Consider the following 23,110-nt stretch of genomic DNA (forward strand, 5'->3'; position numbering starts at 1 on the left):
CAAACTGACCCAGCCTCTTCATTCCCTACCTTCTACAGAAACTACCAGTTGGCTCAAAAAGGGTTTGAGGACATAGAAGATGCAGGATTTTGCCATAATAACATAGCATATAATACAAAATCGTACTTTAAGGTGGTTTTTCATTCCTAATATCAGACAATATTTTTCAGAAGTAGTTACACATAATGCTACCAAACCCTTCATGCTGTTTGATAATTCCATTTCTTTCTGGATTTTTTTCAAAGCCTTACTTAATGTAGCCACACCTTCAAGTACACAAAGCAGCAAAATCTTTTATTATACTTCATTAAAGGAGACGTGAAAAATTAACTTTTACAAAAATAAAAGATAATGCAACTGTTTCCATTGTAAGTTAAACTTCGATTTGGAATTGAGTTGAATTTGGTCAAAGCTCATGTATATCCCTTTCTAAACCATCTATCATCTCAGCAATTCTGTAATAATCTAAAAAGACAATAACAAGATTTGTAGAGAAAATAAAGTGATAACTGGGAACTGAGAAAAGAGGCAGACCAACGGAAATCAGAGGCAGGACATTACAGAAATCTTTTAATATTACTGCCGCTACAACCGACATCTATTCATGCTAATGCCAGTCAGACTTTCAGTTTTAAATCCTGAGAAGAAAGACACATATTTTGCTGATTTTTCATTCTGAAAGTATTTACCAAAGAATTGGATTTAATAGCAGATTAGGTACCTCTAGATTGTCCTTCAAGCATGGGCCTAAAGTCCGTGCATGAGCCTCTTCTCTAGACTGATGCATTTTTGCGTGGAAGAAAAAGCTTGAGATCCTTATTTTTGCTAGCACAAATCTGAGTGGGTTCCCACTCTAGCAGAGAGCTTAGGTCTGTCCTTTTGTCTTGCTAGTTTTATGCTGACATCATCCAACCAAAACTGGATAACTTCATGGAAAGTATATGGAAAGGATCAGAATGTAGGATGTTTTGTTTGTCCTTAGAGCACAGTGACCACTCGAAGTCTTTACAGGATACGATACACATCAGGAAGCATGCTCATGTTTTACCTTGGTCGCTGCCCAGTGTTGCATTTAACATAGTCACGGGGGCTGCACTAAAAGTAGCAGTACCTGAGATGAGTCTCAAATTTCAGGTCCTACAGAACTCCAGACACAGGAAGAACATGCAATTTACCAGCTGAAATTCAAATGATGTTTTATGAATTGTTTAACAGATGAAAAAAAAAAACAAGAAACAAACAAAAAACACAAAGAAAAACAAAAAAAAAACAACACTAAAAATTGGAGAAAAAGAGGACACAGTGGGTTGCTGGAGTTTGCACTCAGTTCTACTTATTTTTCATTCATTACACATAATACTAGAATTTAAGTAAGAGGGTTAGAAAGACAGAGGATACTTTGAGTGAAATCACTTGGCTTTGAAGACGTACTTGACCATTTTTTTAATTCTTTTTCAAGAAAGTCTTACTATTTTTGATGCAAATGACATAAATAGAGGAATATGCATATCAAAGACAGTAATGAATTAAATTAAAACAGTGGAAGGAATTATAATATCAGAAAAATGAACAAGGAGCACCTTTCAAAACAACTGAGGTTTATGATCAGAACACTGTGTCTTAACCAGTGACATAAACTGTCACATACATACAGTTCAAGCCTTATAGAATGAGCAAAAAAAATCCCTAAACTTCTGGTTATTGTACCCTCATGGTTTTGTTTTAAGTAAGTTTTTTTGTAAGCTGTGTTTCCAGGTGGAATACGTTCAGATAATTCTAGCCATTAATTTCAAACAGCTGGCACATGACCTAAATTCTGTCTGTGCAACAAAATCTCTTTGCACAAGATGAAATTGAGACAAATAAACCTTAAAATCTCAGTATAATAACTGATAGCAAAGTGATTAATGTACTTTAATTGCATAATACAAAGAAAGGTTCCAAGCTCACAAATTAAGATTTCATTTAAATTAATCTTGTGCAAATTTATCAACCAGCAAACACAAGTTTTGTCATATATTTGAACCAAGTTCAATCTAAGCACACTGCTTGTCAGTTTCCTTAAACTAATTTCCATCTAGTCTAGCATACTTGATGAAATATCCATTAATGTATAAAATTTCATTTACGTTTCTGATAAATTCTGTTCTTTTCTAACAACAGAGATGACAAAGGTCCGTTCGATAGGCATATTGTTATTCAGACCTCCCTTACACCTAGCGTACCGACGTAATTCCAGGAATTATTTTCCCTAATTAGAAAAAAATCCACAAAAACACTAGAAAGACAGTCTGCACTGAGTGTGTAGCTGCAGAAGAATGAGAGAACCAGACTGTTATTCTGTTTGTTAACAACTGAGTTCCTCAAGATAGGCATCTGAGTTCATATCTGGACATTTACACATAGTTGACTTAGTATTTCTTAGCATAGCTTATTAGAAGGCTTAGATTACCTTCAGTACCTGAGAATACTTTTATTTTGGTGCCTAAAAATAACAATGAAGATAGAGATACAAACTTGAATATTTTAGCCAAGGATGCTAAATTCCAGATATTACTTGTATTTCCAGAACTGCTGGTGTTTAGCAGTCCTGTTATGATACAATAAAGATACAGAATCATGTTGTGTTCATTTAGTACTACTCCACCTTATTTTAGAGACCACCTAAAGCAGCTGTCTTATTAGAGTCATTATTGCTTCTTGATACATCACAGCAGTACTTCTACACCTGGTGCCCATAGAAGGACAGCCAGACTGAGAAGATAAATACATTTAGTTAATTTTTAAATATTTTTTTTTAAAATCAGGCCCAGCTATTAATCACACCACTCTCTAAATCTCAGGTGCATCAGGAAGCAGTCAGAATGATCAAATATTGCTCTCGGCTGCCAGGTGACGTTACTCATTCTCAACATGAGCAGACATTAGAGGCTGCATTCACTGTGTTTTTCAGATAGCCATAGGAGGCTCAGAGGAAAGAAAATCCTATAGAGCCTCTCCTCCTCTCCTGCCTCCAAATAACAATGGTATAATGGGGGAGAAACATTATCACTAGAGGTGCATAAACAACTACGTTCATTAGGCTGGAACAGATTTGTCACCGTGCAAGTTCTGTTCCACTGGCTAATACACAGGCTAAAGAAAATTATGACGCGGCCTTCCTCTCACACAATTTAGAAATCCCTAATCCTTTGATGGCATGCGAGAGCCCCAGGGACTGTTGTGGGCAAGGCTCTGGTACAAGTTCTCTCATGCCCTTGTCACAGGAATTAATTGGGTCTTTTTAGATGGATTAGAGGATGAGTCCTCTCCATGGAAACCATGAAGATTTACTTGAAAAGGAGACTGATTTAACTGAACAATTTGCTAGTAACAATTCAGCTAATTTCAACACCTAATTTCAACACCTATCAATAATAATATTTAAGAAAATAACCTGCGTGGCTTTTTGGCACTGATGCTATATTCTTTCCTGCCATTCAGGGGCTCTCAAACATCAGAACAGAGAAACAGTTTGTTTCCTCTCCCAGAAAGATGGTAGATTTTTCTTTTCATTAGTCTCCATACCCTCCCCCCCCCCGCCTTTTTAGATGGAGCAGACCAAGATCACATTTTTCATGTTGCCACTGCTTACTATCACTCACAAATTGCTTACACGTTGTAGTTGACTTCTCTAGGTAGACACCTATTGGCTTGATTTAGTGAGAGACCTGCGCTAACAGTCTGTCTCTCTCTTTTGAAGTAAGAATTGGAGTTCAAGGGATAATTTTGCAACTTCTGATAAGCATTCAGTCCTGCTTTAAAACTGCCAACACATTTGTGGAACAGAGCCAAGACTTGAAAATCAAACTGTTTTGCATTACCAGACATGAAGCTTTGTTAAGTGGCAGGCATTTTAGAACTTTTCTTAAGACATAACACGTCAAGATCAAAGGTCTATTCAAGCTTACACGCATGTGATGGAGGCTGCTTTCTGCATCTACCACCACACAGATGTATAGGCTATAATTGTGTCTGAACACGTGTGATCACTCAAGCCACAAAATGACAAGATGGGCATCCACTGACAGTTTTATTGATTTTGACACACTTCTATGCGGGGACACTTGAACTCTATTATTTCTAGAGGAACGTAGCCACTTCGAAACCTTCTACAAAATCTTCATCCCACCTACTTACACTGTGCTGTCATTAGTACATTCAAGATTAGTTAATGATTGGCCCTACCAGATCAAATGCTTTTTCTCACAGTTTATTGCAGACAAAGTGGTGAGACTTTTCCAGATTCCTTGAGAAATATTTGCAGCACAAAACAAATTTAATAAATTTCAAGACTGACAAAGCCAGTGCTCCAAGATCCATGATTTGTTCTGTTCTCTCTTATACCACTTCTGAAAAAAGTGTCAGACAAAAACAAACAGCAAAATGTCCCAAATATTCCTTTCTCAAGTGCCTAGTGATATTTTTTAAGTCTTATCTCAGAAGCAGCTGAAAGTAGATAAATGATGTTTGAGAAATTTCTCTGTTGTACCATATCCAGGTTTAACTAAGAGCATAATATAACAAGAATGAAAGCGCAAATGATTCAAGTGGATTGAAGGTCTGCTCCTGTGCATATCTATAATTGCATGCAAGAAACAACAAAATTCAGCAGCTGTTACCGTATCTCTAGCTTAACAATAGCTGTCTCCAGTGGTCTTACTTCTCTGAGACTAGAAGTACAATTTTCATACTATATGACAATTACATTCTTATAAAACTTCAGAAAGGCACTGTCTACAACAGCAGACCATCTTTAAATACCTGTGAAAGAGACATTATTTTTCACTGTCTTATTTATAGTGAATATTAAAAGAAGCAATTTGGAAAAAAAGGTTTAAAAATATGATAGCAACCATGGATACGCTGCTTTTTTGTAAAGAAGCAGCAGCAGATTACATTGCAGACATTCTACTTGTCTCAAATTTTGTTTTATTAGTAGAAATTTTTAACCTGAAAACATATTGCATTTGTCCACCCATAGACCTCATCCTGTTCAATATGTCTGATGCATGTTGCTGCATTTTTAAAAGGTGTATCCTGGAGCCCATGTGCAGCTAAGGTTTATCTGCATATCATGCCAAGCCATCACAGGCTGAAAAGCAGTGCCAGCTTAATGTTTGCTTTAACGGTTCCTATATGCCTTTTAGAGGCAATCGCAAGGCTGAGCCCACGACCCAAGTCTCCTCCTTGTGCAGCTCTCTGTGTCCACAAATGCAACCTGAGGAACAGTAAGGGCATGCTCTGAAGTGCACAGTGACCTTTGTTGTTTAAGAATGCCCCCACCTAGATTTTACTCTTTAAAGCAGCTTGGAGAAAATTGGAGATCAGGCTACGTCTAGGGATGTACCAGAGATTACTAGGCAGTCTATTCATCCCTAATCACTTTTTCAGAGATGAGTGTGAATAGCCATAAAGTAGCCTGAACATAAACTACGATCACAATTTTGACTGCAGGGTAAGTCATGGCCTTAAAAACACAGTATCCAGGAGGAAAAAAAACCAAAACACCACAAAACAGTATTATAATCACGCCATTTCCCCATTTGAAAAAATGACGCCAATGGGAAATAGTTCAAAACTCTTTAACAGAATCTCTGGCTTCATTATGAAAGAAATTCTTCAAGAAATTTTTCCAGTGGGAATATTTTCTCATTCACAACTCATCATACATTGTCAAGCTGCTACAACCACTTTTACTGAGTGCAAAGACAAAAAATTATGTCAATGCCTAAATTTAAATTTTCAGTACCCTCAAAGACAAGAAGCCCCTAAAAACTTGAATTTACTCAACAGGATCCACCCAAGTGTATGAGACTGTTTCTTTAAATGTACAAAAGTGCACATGCACGTGCACACACAACTCTCAAAATAATGACAATAACGCTGTATTTTCCAAATTGTGTTCATTGACATAGGAAACTATGGAAGAAAGAAAAAAATGGGAATGCTTTTTATCTTCTCTAAGCCTGATATGCTTGAAACATATTTGAGTAAAAGTCATTTTTCTGAAATAACTCTTCCCTCCTAAATCTTACAGTGTCAGAGATCTTTCTCTGAACTCCTGGTGAAGAGTGATCATAACTCAATGTCCATAACTGCTTCAAACCAGAAGAATACATTTCCAACATGAAATTACAAAACATGAAATACGAAACAGTACTAAATTTCTTCATATAACTGTGATACTAAAAATAAAAATAGCCACATCTCTTTCATTACTGCAGTGATTATCCTTAACATCATTCTCTTTTATTTACAGCTGTATAACTGAAAAACACCCCACCCTTAATTAGATAACATTTCTAATTTCCTTTCACCTATTCACCATTTAGAAAAATTCACCTGCAATCATCCTTTCTCATTGTTCTTTTATTCTCCCATCTTTCCTGGTGGAAGAACAGCTGGTTCTCAATTTATGCAGCCAATAGTTAGAGCAGGTAATAAGTTGGTTTTCTTATTTTTCTTCTTCAGCCTTACCCTCAACAATAAGTTTTCAATGTAATTAGGTTCCTCTATGCCTGGCACAATTGTCCTCTTCCATGTGATTTGCACATGAAGGGAATCAAATCCAGATCCTACAAATATCCCACTGATTACATCTCAAAAAGCCCCAAGATACTCAACTGCAATTTCTGGTAGCTATTATATCAGGATATTTTCTTGAGTTTTTCAGCAAGTAAGTGCACAAATATTATCACTTATTCTAATTCTCTCCCCTTTGGTACTTTTATGCTTTTTCTCTCTTTTCAAACTTGTGAAAATGTGAGAGGAAATTTTTTTCATTTCAATTTGGTATTTTAGTCCTATCAGAGGAGTTATTTTTGGTAGCAATATTAAATTTTTGCATTAAACAATGAAAAACTGAAATTAAGGACCATCCTGGACTTGCTTTCTGTATTGTCACTCCCAGAGGCAGATTATGGCAAAGAGAAAAGCAGTGGAACATTGGGAAAATGCTGTCATAATCAGAGACTCAGCAACATACTGAACAGCCTACTTTGCCATAAGCAGGGTTTAGGCTAATCTTGGGAAACAGCTAATATTTTTTAAAAAAAAAAAAAAGCTAAAGAGCCATGATCAGCAAATGCTTTAAAAGTGAAGAGACCTTAAAACGTAATTATTATTCTAATCACACTTAGAAAAACTGTATAATCCTGCCTTCAGCATAGTCATGTCCTCTTGTACAAGGCGAATGCTCACAAATTACCTTTCAAATTCCTCAATGCCTTAAAAATATAAAGAAAATGATAAAAAAAAAAGCTTTTGCTTGTTTCAGAAGGAGCTGCTAGGAATGAGCCAGACCCAGACCTTCTCTACTGTTTTGGGTTTTCTTTTTTTTTAAATAACTTAATATTATTAGCTGTAATAAAAGTATCCCAAAATTAACTAGAAAAGGTGGGCCAAATATTCATTGTGCAGTAAAGCACTAGCAGCAGCAGGTTTCTGAATGATACAGTAAGAAAAGCAATTCAGTATTTTTGGTAGCCCTATAATTATTTTTGTCTAATACAGTGTTGCATCCTGAGAGATGCTAAATACCCTCCAAAATTTAATTGTATCCTCAAGTCGCACTCAAGCCGATGTTCAGATAAAGTACATAAGAAAAAGCCATTCCTCTCTTGATTGCTGCAAAGCTTAAAAATCGTATCAGTGTTACTTCTCAATTACTGTATTTCTTGAAGAAGTCATGCTGTACTTTCACTGGAAATATCAGAAAAACAAGCTGCGAAGTAAGTCTTTGATAACAAGTGGCTTTGATGTCTGTGGGATTTCAGGACACCCTACACACTAGAAACACTTGAAAACCTCAAGACAGGCATTGGCTCCCTCATGGCTTTGAAAGAAACAAGTCTGACTGCTGAGCTATTTCTGCCTTTAAGTTTAGGTGCCGTAGGAACTCGCCTGTACTGAGTTGCAGAATCCTCAGTTGAAGCTTACTCCCATTCTCATGCCACCAAGCTTTGTCATCTTGTGATTGAGCTCGAACACGTCCTTGCAAGCCAAGGTGGAGTATGGGTCCTGCTCCAGAGCAATACTCACTAGGGAGTGCAAAGGACATAGCGGTCATTCATACTGCCCGCTGGAGAGTTACTACGACTCACGCAACCTGGCATGGTGTTCACTGCTGCAAGTCATTTCACAAACCACAGTTATTCCCAGGTAGCTTTTCCTTCCTCAGTTCTGCAGCTGTTTTCCTTACCGTCTATATATCAGTCTAGCAACAGATAGATAGAAAAAGAGTCAAATTGCTAGTGTATATGTGTGTCTACATACACATGAGTACAGATATTGGCACATCTTTTGATGCAACAGGAAAGCCTGTGCAATCCAGAGGTACTGCTGAAGCCTCCTTTTTAGTCCATTCTACTCTGACCCTACGCTGGCACTATTACCACTCCTTCCCAGCTGGGCTTGGGTGGCCTTGTTAGGGCAGCTATAAAGCTCCACAGCCAGAGGTTTAGATTTAGGAGGGAGTAAAGCATCTCTTTTTATTACCTCAGGAGAAGCGAGAATCCTGCCAGTGCAGTACTCCAATTTATTGCCAGGAGCAGATGAGGTGAACTGGGAATTAGACCCACTTAACAACTGGTTTACACACTACTCTGTGTCATTGCTACATGAGGCCACAGGAGGTTTATGGCTTATTCAGAAGGGCAATTGTTTCTGTATCACTGCAAGATACTGCGTACAAATCAAAGCACACGGCTGTCTTGCAGTGAGGACTGGCCCCTTTTTTATCCTCTGTTATGTGTTTAAAAAATAAAAAAAAAAACCCAACAATTTCCTTACTGTAACCTCTCCTCTGTTTATGTGGGGAACATTTGGCTTGGGACATCAGTTTGTGTCTTTAGATAGAGATTCACTGGATTTTTACTGGATCTGAAAAGCAGAGACCTTATTTCAAACACAAGATTTCTAAAATGGCATGAAATGCTGTTTTCTTTATAGCTGATACAGACTGTGAGTGCAGTTGACAAAGATGAGCCTCCTCGAGGACACAAATTTTTCTTTGAGTTGGTGCCAGAATTTGCTCTTCATCCAAACTTCTCCATTGTAGACAACAAAGGTAACTGCTGACCAGGACAATGCCCCTCACCCCAGACCCAATATCACATAAAAAGTCATCCAGAAACATTTATTTTTTCTGCTTTTCCATTCTAGATAACACAGCAGGAATCATGACAAGAAGAAATGGATACAGCCGTAGTAAGATGAGTACCTATCTCCTGCCAATCATAATATTTGACAATGACTACCCAATCCAGAGCAGCACTGGCACGCTGACCATTCGAGTGTGTGCCTGCGACAGCCGGGGGAACATGCAGTCCTGCAACGCGGAGGCTTTGCTCCTCCCTGCTGGCCTCAGCACCGGGGCGCTGGTTGCCATTCTCCTCTGCATCATTATCCTGCTAGGCAAGTACCTGTGATGAGACGTTTAATTGCCTAGGCAAAGGTCTGATCTCTTCAAGACCCCTAATATTCTTCAACCCTGTATTCACATGACCCTACAGAATGATATTTCATACCTAATGAGGTTGTCTTTTTTTTTGTTTTTTTTTTTTCTACCAACTGTTTTCTAAGATGGAAAAGGAGCTAGGACAGTGGGAGAGGGAGCTACTATGGGCTGTTTGTCATCATTACCATTCAGAAGAACGTGCAAAAAGAATGAGACTATCAATGTTATTTAGATGAAATAAATTTGAAAATCTAGGTTCAGTTGTAGATACCATGCTCATTTAAGTAAGGTTTTATGTTACAAACAGTTCTTCATTTAGATCCAGGACTCTAAAATCATACTCCTGAAGCTGAGTGATAAGTTTCTCAGTGATTAAAAAATTATCAATTATACTAGCTATTAAATCATGAATGATTTGTAATTTTTATACTCAGGAAATATTTATCTCAAAAGCACAGAATAGAAATGTTCAATTGCTTGCAAGTGGTAGTGAGAGCAGCTGATTAAACAAGGTGCGAGCACAGAAGTTAAAAGGGTGGTTGGAGAGCAGAAGCATTAGAAAGATGAGGTGATATATGAAGAAACTAGAATAAATGCTAGCTCACAACCTGGTGTTAAAATCAGAAAAGCTGTTTTGCTTACCAGAGAAGTGCCTCCTTAAAAGTGCCATCATCTCTACTTTCCAGTCATACTCCGTGGAAAACCTTTTTCCTTTTCTACCTGTCTTAGCAAACTCAGCTTGCCAAGGGAGCAGTGACAAGCTTACAGGTGTCAATTTATGTAATTCTAAGGAGATCACTTTTTTCATTTTTAGACTGGATTCAAGCTACCTCCAGTAAATAGTCAGAAGGCCACAGAGTTTGTTAGCAGAGGAGTAATATGTAGGAACTATATTTGTATTGTCGGGCATAGAGGGTACTTGAGCTCTGACAAACTGATTGTCCATGCTGCTTAGTTTCAAGCATCGCTACTGGCCTGGTTTCAGCATGAGCCACCTTGGATTCCCCAGGACATTGCCCAGGCATAATCTGAGCAGCAGAACTTGCAGGGCACCACTTTAAGCAGATAATTATGGTTCAAACTCTGCCAGATCTGGCTCTCCACCTTGCATAGTTCTTAACACCATGTCAACAAGCTCTGTGCCATCAAAGACACCCTTCATGCCCCAACACAGAGCATGAAATGTGTACCATGAAACACATACTCTTACTTGCTCACTATGAAAACATCACTCCAACTGGCTGCAACGCTTTAGTACAGAAACATTGGACTTAAAACAAAAATCAAAATGTGCCTTAGGAACACAGTGATAGCACATGAGACTCAGAACAGGCTCAGGGACCAGTGCTGTGTAAAACAAGTGTGACCACATTGTGTCTCTTGGCCCCAGGGGCAGAGACCCTGCTCTGCTTAGCACTACAGACATAGCTGAAGCCAGAGTAGCATAAGGCTGAAGGGCATCTGAACAGAATTGTTAGCCTACAGCTTCTGTGGTTCTTGGCACCTTATTTAATTGTTCAACAAGAGCTGGAGCACCTCTGCCATGAGAACAGGCTGAGAGAGTTGGGGTTGTTCAGCCTGGAGAAGAGAAGGCTCTGGGGAGACCTTATAGCAGCCTTCCAGTACCTGAAGGGGGCCTACAGGAAAGACGGGGAGGGACTCTTTTATCAGGGAGTGTAATGATAGGACGAGGGGTAACGGTTTTAAACTGAAAGAGGGTAGATTTACATTAGATATCAGGAAGAAATTCTTTACTGTGACGGTGGTGAGGCACTGGAACAGGTTGCCCAGAGAAGCTGTGGATGCCCCATCCCTGGAAGTGTTCAAAGCCAGGCTGGATGGGGCTTTGAGCAACCTCGTCTAGTGGGAGATGTCCCTGCCCATGGCAGGGGGGTTGGAACCAGATGATCTTTAAGGTCCATTCTAACCCGAACCATTCTATGATTCTGTGATTCTATGAAGTGTGTTAGGATAGTAAACTGGTGTCATCATGCCCAAAATATGAGGGACATATTAAGTACACAGGTGTGAAAGATACTTCTTCAAAATAATCTTTTAGTGATCTGCCCTACTCTTGTATATGAAGTTCTTAAACTTATCTAAGTGGATTATTATTTGTCTAGCATTCAGAAAACTTGAAAAGAATGGCTACTGTACAGATACTAAACCCACAAACAAAACAGAACAGCTTTTACATTCACAGCATTGTACCCCGGCATGTGGAAGATCTCTGTTCCCTCTCTCTACCCACAGCATGTCCTATCTTCCCTTTTATTCACCAGTACTCAAGTCATTTAGAGTAAAAACTTTGCTCCTAAGACTCAACAAACATGCTCAGAATTGCTGTAATGTGTGGTTTGGTAAACACTGTTATGTCTCATTGACAGATGATCTCGCTGGCCTCCTCTATTAACTCCAGCTAGTGGAGCTAGGGTCAGATTTTTAAATGCATTTAAGCATTGAATTCCTACTGAAATCAATAACATTTAGGCATCAGAATGTATGTACAAACCTTAACTTCAGTTTTTCATTTCCCTCTTTAGAGATTCATTTTGGTGTCAATCCTTACCTCTCCAAAAGGAATGGTTGTTCAACTAACATTTCTTAAACTAGGGGGATCATGTTTTTAAGAAGAAACATTTAATAGCAAAGTTTGGATTTCAATTTTTGCAGTCATTGAAGCCAAAAATAGTTTTGTCAATAATATTGATAGCTGAAGGTCTTCAGTTCTTATTTTCAGAAAGCCCTGTAGATCCCATTTTCAAAAGTGAATTAGGCACTTAGGAATACCTAAATCACTAGCTTTCAAGAGTGTGAATTACTTTTGCCAAGGAGATTGAACTACATTTGATAAAATGACCCTTAGAGACTGCCAGGAAGGCGGTACTTCACAAAACTAAAATCAAAGTCATACCCTAGTAGGATGATATATTGTAAGACATTGTCTGCTTCTCGACTTCAGCTTAATTGTATATCTATTTCAAATATATAATATTTCAATAGTTTCTCCCATAGGTTTAAAAAAGCATAAGTTTTTGACTGCTGTACAATCATTAATATTTTTCCTTATTAGCTTCAACTTGGGCGTAGCTTTTATCACCATTTTCCTACTAAAAATCCCATCTCAGCCTTAAAACTTTTCCAGTCCAACAGATAATGCAAAATATTTGCTTATTTATTTAACTTCTAACTACCCGTTTCTTCATCTACCTTTTGTTTCCTTTCAGTATTAGTTGTCTTGTTTACGGCTCTCAAGAGACAGAGGAAGAAAGAACCCTTGATCATCTCAAAAGATGATGTTCGGGACAACATTGTGACCTACAACGATGAAGGAGGTGGGGAAGAAGACACACAGGCTTTTGACATTGGTGCGCTGAGAAATCCAGAAGCGAGGGAGGAAAGTAAGATGAGAAGAGATGTTATCCCAGAAACTATATTTCAGATAAGACAGACTGCACCTCTTTGGGAAAACATTGATGTCCAAGATTTTATCCATAGAAGGTTAAAGGAAAATGATTCAGACCCAGCTGCCCCTCCCTATGATTCATTAGCAACATATGCCTACGAAGGAAATGATTCCATAGCAAATTCACTCAGCTCCCTGGAATCACTTACCACGGAGGGCAACCAAGACTACGATTACCTCAGTGACTGGGGACCTCGATTTAAAAAACTGGCAGATATGTACGGTGGAGAGGACAGTGATCGAGACTGAGACAGTAATCTGTGACCTGGTCAGTGTTAGTGGAATTCATGTCTATGTTACTAGATAAAGTGGCCTACTCTCTCTTGGGAATAAAAAAATTACAAAAAATAGGTGTTGTCTTAGTAAGGGTTTGCTTAATCAATAAGTCAACGTGAATGAATATGAATGATTTAGATTTTAAAAAATCTATAATTCACCCTCTCTGCCTAGAAACCTCTGATGAAAGGTTTTAATTGACAATGAAAAGACAATAAAAGGCTTTTTGTGCCTTTACTAATCAGATGGAAACTTAATTTTTTTAATTGCTTTGCATCACCTTTCCTACTAGCTGGGACAGCGTGCACCTGCATTGTAACATAATCTCAAAAATATACTTTAAAAAAGATTAATATTACTGTCATACTTCTTGAGTTAAAGAATGTCTGTGTGTTGACTCATCATGATATTTTTATATATGTATATTTATATTTTTGTATTTTTATTAAATAAATTAGTATTTATAAAAACACTACTTACTCATGTACTTTGTTAATCATAAGAAACTGTCCAATCTTTCTGAACAAAGAGAACTGCGTATTGTGCAATACTTGATTTTTGAATGCATCTTCTTATATTGGATTAGTGGCTGAAATGTACTGTGCAAGAACAATATGGAGAGAGTGCTATGTAACGCAAATGCAGTGTAGAAAAAAGAAAAATTATTTTGAAAAAGTGATTATAAATAAATGCAGTCTGACTTGCAATGTGTATTACTATATGGCATAATAATATAGTTCCATTGTGAAACTCACCCCCGCTTACCTTCTTATATGAACAGGTGACCTGCGAGAGGATTTTATAGATACATGTCTGGGGATTTAAGGAATCATGAAGGTTTATTCTGGTAGATATTAAAAAATTTTCTTAATACGGCTTTAAAAAAAATGGAATAATTAAGCAACCATCAATAATGAAAGGAAGGCTTTTGTATTCTAATCTTATTTTGGGGTTTTGAGGCAGTTAGGTAAATCAGACATGTTACTAATAGCTTCTTCTTAAATCAAAGCTAGCCAAGCAATAAAAACAAAGTCCAACTAATATTTTATTAAAGATGTTAGTGTTCTCTTCCTTCAAAGAAGTGCATAAATTTGCATATTTTCTAAAGCGTTAGTGTCAATCTTCAAGTATATATTTGTGTTTAAAATCTATTTGCTGGATCAGCTTTTATGCCATGCATGCAATGCACTTTTTTCTTTTTCACAACACAGGATAGGAGGAATTTCCCTGGATCACATATGGTCTACCTGAGAGTTTCAAGGTTTATCTACATTGTTTAGAAAAATAAAAATAAAAAACCTGACATGTATGAAAAAGAATCAAAGATGTCAACAATAAAGGAGGTACACTGTCCATAGCATTTCCATTTTTAATATCAACTTCAAAGAAAACCATGTGCATGTAGATGTCCAAAATAATCATGTTTTAAGCTTTTCTCTAGATTACTTAGTTATTTTTCAGATCTTTTCAGACAGAAACTTAAGATACACTTTGGCAATGTAATGTGGACTACTGAGGCGCTCACTCATCTTTTAACAAAAAGATATTAAAGAGGTTATACACAAGGTCACTTCACCTAAATACAGGAGCACACTCCTGCCTAATATTTTCCTCTCTATTATGTTGACTTTCAGATTATTTCTCAAAAGTATCTCTTTACAATTATTTATTTTATCCCTCTGCTGTATTCTTCTGCCAGGCCCAAGGATGCATCTCAAGTTTTTTGACAATGAACTCCTTGGTTTTGGGAGAGAGGTGGGTATGTGTCAGGGGCCTGGGGCTCAAAACAAGCACCTGAACGGCTCATGGTGAGCTGCATGTCAGGTCTGCAACATTATGTTGCAAGCAAAAAACTTCATTGACACAAAAAAGTCAAAATAACCCGCAGCCATGTGGCAGCCATGTGCATGGACGTGATGTAGTAACAAGACATCAGCGCATAGCTTGATGGCATTAGAATGCGTATTTCTTTCTTGTGTCTTTTGGAAGTGAAAGCAAAAGACGTATGTAATGTTTGTTCTCAACAGTGTGGCTGGCAAAGTGAAAGTACACAGGAATGCATTAGTCTTACAATGCAATTTTCATAATTTTAAAGCACTGCCTTAAGATGGGATAGCAGAAAAAAAAAAGAATGATAAAAGAACTATTTCCCTGAAGATAAAGGACTGGGGGTAGAAAAAAGAAAAAGGAAAAAAGAAAAAGCCAAACCAAAACAAGAATATAGGAAAAACTTGCTTGTCTTACCGAAGTTTTACACCCAAACTTCACCTTCAGTGACAAACACAGTAGGTTGGACTAAGAGGAGAGCTTTTTGCAGTCTTGTAAATTGTCATCAGAAATCTGAATACCACACAGTGATGTAGAATGGCAGGAGAGAGGAAAATGAAAATACATCTGTCCCCAAGTAAGGACAGATGCAGGCAAGGTATATGTCAGTGGAGTTGAGTAAGTTTTTAAGATGTTAAGAGTTGGTATCAAAGGGTACCAGTTTGATTTTGGAGAGGCTACTGGTGAAGGCAAGATGAAGGAAACAGGGTGTGAGGAATTATTCTTCCTTGAAGACATATGTATTTCATTTAGAAATTATAGTTTCCACATAGAAATAATATTATTTGTGTATTGCCATTTATCTTTTTTTTTCCCCTTTTCGCAGAAAGGAGTGACAGAAAGGAAAAAGAGGTATTGTAGAAGTCACCTCACAGAGGCATGTCCTCAGTATCATTATGTCATGGTACCACTATGGTACTTAGGGAAGAACGAAAACTCCAGAAGATCATCAAAAAACGGCATCCCCCTTCTCTCACTCTAGGTTTTTTCATACCATGAGTCACTGCCATTAAAGCAAAGACAGGGAGCTTTAGCCTTTTTTTTCAGCAAGAGAATGAGACTTTCCCATGCTTTCCTATTATTTCAGTAGTGATCCTAGGAACCCTGTACCACTTACAGCAATATATGTTTAAAAGATGACCTACATGGATTTACAGTTCACAGAAATTCACACAGTTGTTATAGCAAAACAAGTAATTTCTCAAAATTACTAGAAAATTCAAGTATTCTTAAAATGACTACAACTGTCTGGCAAGTTTATCACTTGACATGCCTAACTGGTAGTCATGTGGGCTTGTTCATTCAAATGGATTGCAGAAACTATTTTTTCTATTACAATTGTTTTTAAAAAAATTAATCTTCTTTTACCTCTGAAACAACACAGTAAATAGGACATTGCAGATGAAGAATTTATATTCATGGAGGAAACTACTGTGGTATGTCCATTTCATTCTGTACCTTTTTTATCTGTGTACCTCCATTGAGAATTTCTGGGGGGGCTTTTTAATTACATTTTATACAATAGAACCAATGAGTGACAACCGTTACGCGATAGGATGAGCCGCTTCTTCTGGTGTCATAAGCCAGACTGATTCCCAGGGTATTTCTCATGGAGGAGTCCCTTTGCACAGCAATAGCCATATCTTCAAGGGTACCACTGCCACCTTAACCTGTGACAGAGGCATGCACCTTTGCTGAGATGGGTATTCAGCAGAGCAGCTGCACTGCCTTTGAGTCTGCCCACCCCAAATGCTAGAGGGTTATGCCTGCAAAACGCCTGGTGTATCACCTTCGAGACCTGAGGACATTCTGAGATGAAAAGGGGCAGACGTTCTGAGATGAACAGGGCAGAGGCTGAGGCTGCTGGCTGGCCAGACACTCTGGATGCCCTCGTGGTTACTGCAGTTATTAAATGTCAGATTTACTATGCCTCTGAACAGGCAGAGGGCCAGATATGGGAACCAACAGGAACTTACGTAGCATTGGCAGATACAGAAATCTACCTTGTTGAGTTACAGAAGTGGCAGAAAAACTTCAGGTCACTCTTTGATTAAGTTCTATTTTCCAGTAATAAGTTCAGACTAATAGTTATGTACATCAATTTTTTGATAATTTAAACAATATTTTTGTGAAATAAATATTAGCAAAGCTCATTGTTCAATGAATAAACAGGATTTTTGGGGGAGAAGGAAAGGAGATTGGATAATAAACACGTATGTGGACAACTCATTTTGAAGTCCAGTTACTGGTAAGACATCTCCTTTTAACCAACAGTGAAACAATGGCTATATGATTTCTGTAAGCCCTAAAGGGAGCATCACACCTAGATCCCACTATTACATTGTATTTGGACTCCTAAAGATATAGGGAAGGAAAAGAAGATCCTGAGAGGTCTCTTGCAGTTTGATGGCTATTGTCGGTTTCACAGGTCCACATTTAGAGGAACTGGGTGAGGTCCAGCATGGATACCACTACCCTAGCATGGCTGAAGGAGCTGACATAGATAATGTCTTTGAGTTGTCCAATACAAACTGTTACTGATGAAGTTATTAGCTTCCTTTGGTATTTTAAGATTAGTGACATTGATGGGTATAACTGACAAAGGTCTAACAAAAAAGGCCAAGCTTCAGTTGGATAGGCAAACAATATTGGTTCAATACTGGGCAGAAGTACTGATTGATGCAGTGGGATACGCAATACTAGTTAAGCATCAGGAAAGAAACAGAGGGATGAGAGGTGAGAACTTCTTCCAGAGATGCTTCTGCAGATATTCCTCCCTCTGTGAGAGATCTGAGGCACAGAACTGCTGGGCATTTCATGTTTATGCACGTCTTCATTCTCTGTGAAATTAACGGTGCTTAGCAAAGTTCCAGATCCATGGGATTGCCTCAGACCTCAGACACATCTCACTGGGAAGTGCAAGCACTTGAGACCTTAGAAGAGCCTGAAGAGAAAGGAGAAAGGTTATTTTTTATTATGCTAATCTCACCAAGGAGCTACTTTTCTGTGACTCAGATCTGTCGTGCTTCACTCCAAAGAAGAAGTAGCTGGAAACACTTAGGATGTACAAGACTAATTAGTGATCTCTTGCAGGAAAACTACTTGTGACTACTAGACAAGATAAAATTACTCACATCTGAGGAAATACTGTGGGAGATGACTCTGATTTAGTCATCATTCTGAACAGAGTCTTAAATCGATTTTGAATAGGGTCTCCCCAGGATTAAGAGCAAATAAGTTGATAAAAAGGAGTGAAAAGGAAGAAAAATGAACACGGAAAAATTCCAAGTGAATGTTACAAGAAAAAAAAAAAAAGGAAATTCAGGAAGAAAAAAAACAACAAAACCAACCAAGACCAGGAAGATATGACAAAGGTCTTGTTTTTTAATGTTTATGTATTTTCTATTTCTTTTCACTTTAACTGAATTGTGTAACATCGTCATAGAGTTCAAGCTTATCCTGATAAACAGCCTTATCAGGAAAAAAATAATGCTGGAGACAGTCTCCCACTGAAGGTTGCATCTTTCAGTGAAATGACAAAGCAGACTCCTTATTACACCAGGTCAAGCAACCTGACTGCAACCACCACCACACATCTACATGCCTAAAATTTTTAGCGATTTCATGAAACGGCTGTTTTCAGAATAGAATAGTCACACAAAAAACATATATAAAACTTTCCCTTAGTACAACAGGCATTACTAACATCTTCTGCTCTATCAAAGGCATTTCAGCTGCTAACGGTCTAATTTACACTGAAAGTTGTATTTTAAATTTACACTTCACTCCTCACTTGTGGTAAGCAGACAGATAGAACACACAAGTGTTCGGGTCATTGCATATTGGAGTATTGTTACGTTTTATGTTTTACAATTGAATTTGTAGATGAACTTGAGCAGCTCCAGAAAGAAAAATAAAGGAAAAAAAGCAGAATAGGGAAATCAAACGCTTTTGCCTCTGCTATGGGAAGATGAATGGGGGAGAGCTGAATTCTAGAAGCATTTTTTAGGACCATAACGTGGACATTACTTTGTACGCATGTGATTGTCTGTCTATATGTATGGGTGAGTGTATATACATATGCACATACAAAACCCTCATTTTATTAGCTATAAGGTTAACCAACAGAAACCCTTAGGTATGACTTCTATTTAAACACAGATGCCTACCTGAGAGGAAAAAAGCATAGCAGAACACAAAATACGTTCAACTACGTGCAAACCAAAGGACATAAACCAGTTTGATTTTACAGATTGTTTTATGTTTTTCTAGCATCCTGCTGTTAGAGGGTATATTCTACACTTTAGTTCAGTTTCGGTTCATGAATCATAATTCAAACTAGGAGGGATCTGGCCTGAACTCTGTACTTAAAAATCACTTCCAAATTTGGGATTTTGCATCTTCGTTAAAATCTCACAGAAAGGGAATTGCAGAAAAGAGGGTAGTGAATACCACTGTTCCTGTGTTCCAAAGAAATCATGTTGACGTTATATCTGCAGGGGAAGTGAGTGTCTCTGTGCGGAATCAGCCCACTGGCTGTCACAGGGCACCATGCAACATAGGAAAACCAGGAACGTTTACTTCTTTCATTTTACTCCCCATCCCCCACCATCCCCATTCAAAGCAAAAAAAATCTGCAACACCCTTCGCCCACTCCAGCAAAATTCATTAGAATACTTTTTAGCAAATTGCAGATCACCAGTAAAAGCCGAAGAAGTGACAGTGTCTTGTCACAACTCCAATGTCTTTTTTCCTCTTGCTGGTGTGCACTATTTTAGCAGGAAATACATTTTCATAGCAGTCCTATTACTTAAAATATGAGCATATTCCTGGTTTTGTTCATTTTACCATGGAATTTGACACAGCTCCTGTCATAACACATATTAATATACCTTCATCGAGCTTGGAATGAACTCCATAATTTTAAAAAGCATTTGCTTTTAGAGTCAATGTGCCAAGCATTTCTCCCATCACTTCTCACAGGGGAATGACGGGCTGTACAAAGTAAGCCTGCACAAACACAGATTTTGATTTTTGGTGGGAGTAAAATGATAATAATGTTGTTCACTGCTCATAGTTCTCTCCTTCAATTTACCTTTTGAGTTACTGGTAGACATTTAGACCCCGTTAGAAGCAGTTTACGACCTGTTAGAGTAGTGCAAGTATATCTTCAGAGCAGCACAGGATCCAAAAACCACCCTATTTTTAAAACACGGTCCAGGATCCTTACAGTATTCCTTTCCCTCCAGCAGCAGGAGGCAGAATGACCCTCCCAGGCACTGCATCACATAAGTACACATCTGGCACTTACTGCTGGAAGAAGAGGTGAAAGCTAGAGTTTCACAAGTAAAAATGGTGAGAAGGAAATTAGGGCTGGGATTTTTGTTACTTGAGAATTGCTCTTGCAGCTGTCAGGAAGCAGGCTGCTAGTTGCTAGGAGCAACGATAATAATACTTACTTCTTATATAATGCTTTTCATGTCTGGTTTTTAAAGCTTTTTACAAAGAAGGTCAGTATCATTATCACCATTTTACAGGTAGGAAAAGCACTTACTCGTGCACCAGTTTCCCCAAGGACACCCAGAAGGACAGTAGTGGAGATGGGAGCAGAAGCCTGCTCTTCTCTGCACAGGCCACACTGCCTTGAGGACAGCTAACCATCTAGGAGGCATTAATTTATGTACCTTCACTCCTTAAACTGATCAGAAAATTTGCTTTTAACTAGCTTTTACTGCCCCAAAATTTTCAGACATCTTAAGGGAAGATGCCCTTCCATGGGACACCGTGAGTCAAAGATCCTTTCCTAATTAAGGTTGTGCTTAGTAAGTATGCGTTTCTGAGAAAAGTCCAAGGTAGTTGCAAGAGGAGAGTTGAGGTGCTTTCCCGGGCTTGCTTCATGCAGGAAAGAGAACGAAAGCAGCTTTTTTAATTCCAGGTACAAAGTGAAAAGGAGAGACAAAGAAATGTGCAGTAAGCCCTAAAAACTGCAGGAACATACCCAGATTTGGCAAAGAAGTAGTTTTAAGCTAAAAGTTAATCTTTCACTTAAAGCATATGACAGTGGGACAGAAGGGGCAGACAGTGGAAGAATATCAGGTTGTAGCACCTGACACCAGCTGGTCTCCACTCCTTCAGAATTAATTATTTTTTAGTTCTAAGGACTTCTTCCATGCCTTTCCATTAGATTTCTTGATGAGACATTAGATTTTGATTGCTGAAAAAAAATGCTTTTTCCCCAGCAGTTTCAGATTGCTAATTTAATGACAAATCTTTAGGAACAAGCCTGACCAGCACTCAGCAGAGATGCAGTGAGAAAACAAGACATAAAGAGGCTCTTCAACCCCATCCCCTGTGTAAGTGAAGGGCTTTCTTTCAACTAATGCTCAAATTAGGATACAGAATAGACACCAAGCGGCACGGCACCATCCAACAGGACCCAGAGTGAGAGCCAAAGGGAGTAAACAGCCTTCCCACCTGCTAACACATATGCTGCCATCTGCAATTTACTGTCCAAGGGGGAAGTTTGATCTTTTCCAAAGCAATGTCAGTGCACTTTCCTCTGTGCCATGGCTGAGTGCTTTCAGCCGTCCTGCGCGACAGTGCCAGAATATTTGTTGTCACTGATGTTCGGCCAGCCCTGCACTGTTCTACAGCCAGCTTTTGCACAGCACTACCAGGAAGGGCCAGATTTCACCCACTGCATTTTTCTTCCAAAGCCAGTGACGTGCTGCTGTATTTCACAACACCAAACCCATTGCAAAGTACTACGAGAAATCACACGCTACAAGTTCTTAGAGGAAATAAAGCCCTCATGTTAATGGTCTTCCTCTTGATTTTATGAAAAGCCCTTAAAAATTAAATGAGAATGAGGTTTGCATTACGTTATTAATACAAACACATGCCTGTACAAGTGATGTAATCTGACGTAATTTAAACATGTATTCAAGTGATATAAAGGAAATCTCTTTCGATGTTTTAAACCAGACAGTTGCACGTAAATTAAAACCTTGATCCTAACAATCCTATAAAGCAGGTTTAAATAAATGTTAAAGGGTTAGATAGTGTTGTATATTGTGTATATAATCTGCAGAAAGATTCTTTGTACATATTTTTAAATAGTCTTACAAAAACTATGTATCTATACTGTCTTACATAAAGTAGAGAGGAAAAAAAAGTGATACCTTCTACCTAGCAAATAGGGACTTTCCTATAAAAAAGATTTATATATTTGTAAAAGAAAGAAAGTCTGAGGAGAGAGGTAGTATATTTTATCCAACTATATTAGCTGCTTTATTAAAACCAGACAAGTTTTTAGGCTTATGAATCTCTTCTCATCAAGACTGACAAAGACTAGAAAAATCTCCAACACCACTCTGCAATATAAGCTTTTTAAGCCAATGCCAAATTATTTTTTAAATTGTTTATTAACAGAAGTTCTCATTTATAAGTTGCAAATCTTGAGTATTTTGTTGAGACACATGTGCAAGGTAGATGTGCTGACATGTCCTATAGCTACATTTAGGGACATTTGCCAATTAATACTTTTTTCAATTCACTTTTTTCATATGTGCATAAGTATGGCAAATCAGTTTATGAGAAAAATTCTTCTAATCTCACTTTTCAGCCAGTAGGGCAACATACTGCCTGAATTTTGTAGGATAGGACTGTCAGCCCAGAGAGGCAGAAGAGCATAATTTGAAAGCAGCCAGTTCGAAATTATTAGATAAACCAGTTTGCAACAAAGTAGTACGCAATTCATATGCATACTAAATACATATTCTAAATAAATTTTACTATATAATTAAATAAAAATTTATCCTGTGGCTTTTGTAATATATGCAGCTCTTTAAAGTACTGCACACAACTTACATGAAGCCAGTGGGTTACAGGAGCTAGATGTTGAACTGTAAGAAAATTCCTGCCGTGTCATGTTTATCCTGCCAAAGATGGGAACTCTGAACTGTCAGGTTGCAGTCCTGGATGGCAAAAGTCAAGAGCAAGAACATAAAACCTGGCTCTGAACCTTCATTTTTCCAAAGTCA

The 23,110-nt window shown here is 38.0% G+C and overlaps 1 protein-coding gene across 2 annotated transcripts in view; it reads left to right on the plus strand.

Moving 5' to 3' along the window:
- Positions 1 to 13,661, plus strand: part of CDH9 (cadherin 9) — a 99,873-nt gene extending 86,212 nt beyond the window's left edge. For both annotated transcript variants that reach the window (XM_063326093.1, XM_063326094.1), the window contains exons 10-12: positions 8,992 to 9,109; positions 9,205 to 9,456; positions 12,727 to 13,661. In XM_063326093.1, coding sequence (XP_063182163.1) covers positions 8,992 to 9,109; positions 9,205 to 9,456; positions 12,727 to 13,214 — 858 coding nt within the window. In that variant the 3' untranslated portion in view covers positions 13,215 to 13,661. The remainder of the gene's footprint in view (positions 1 to 8,991; positions 9,110 to 9,204; positions 9,457 to 12,726) is intronic.
- The last annotated feature ends 9,449 nt before the right edge of the window (positions 13,662 to 23,110 follow it).

This window comes from Chroicocephalus ridibundus, chromosome 2 (assembly GCF_963924245.1).
Source record: "Chroicocephalus ridibundus chromosome 2, bChrRid1.1, whole genome shotgun sequence".
NCBI lineage: Eukaryota > Metazoa > Chordata > Aves > Charadriiformes > Laridae > Chroicocephalus > Chroicocephalus ridibundus.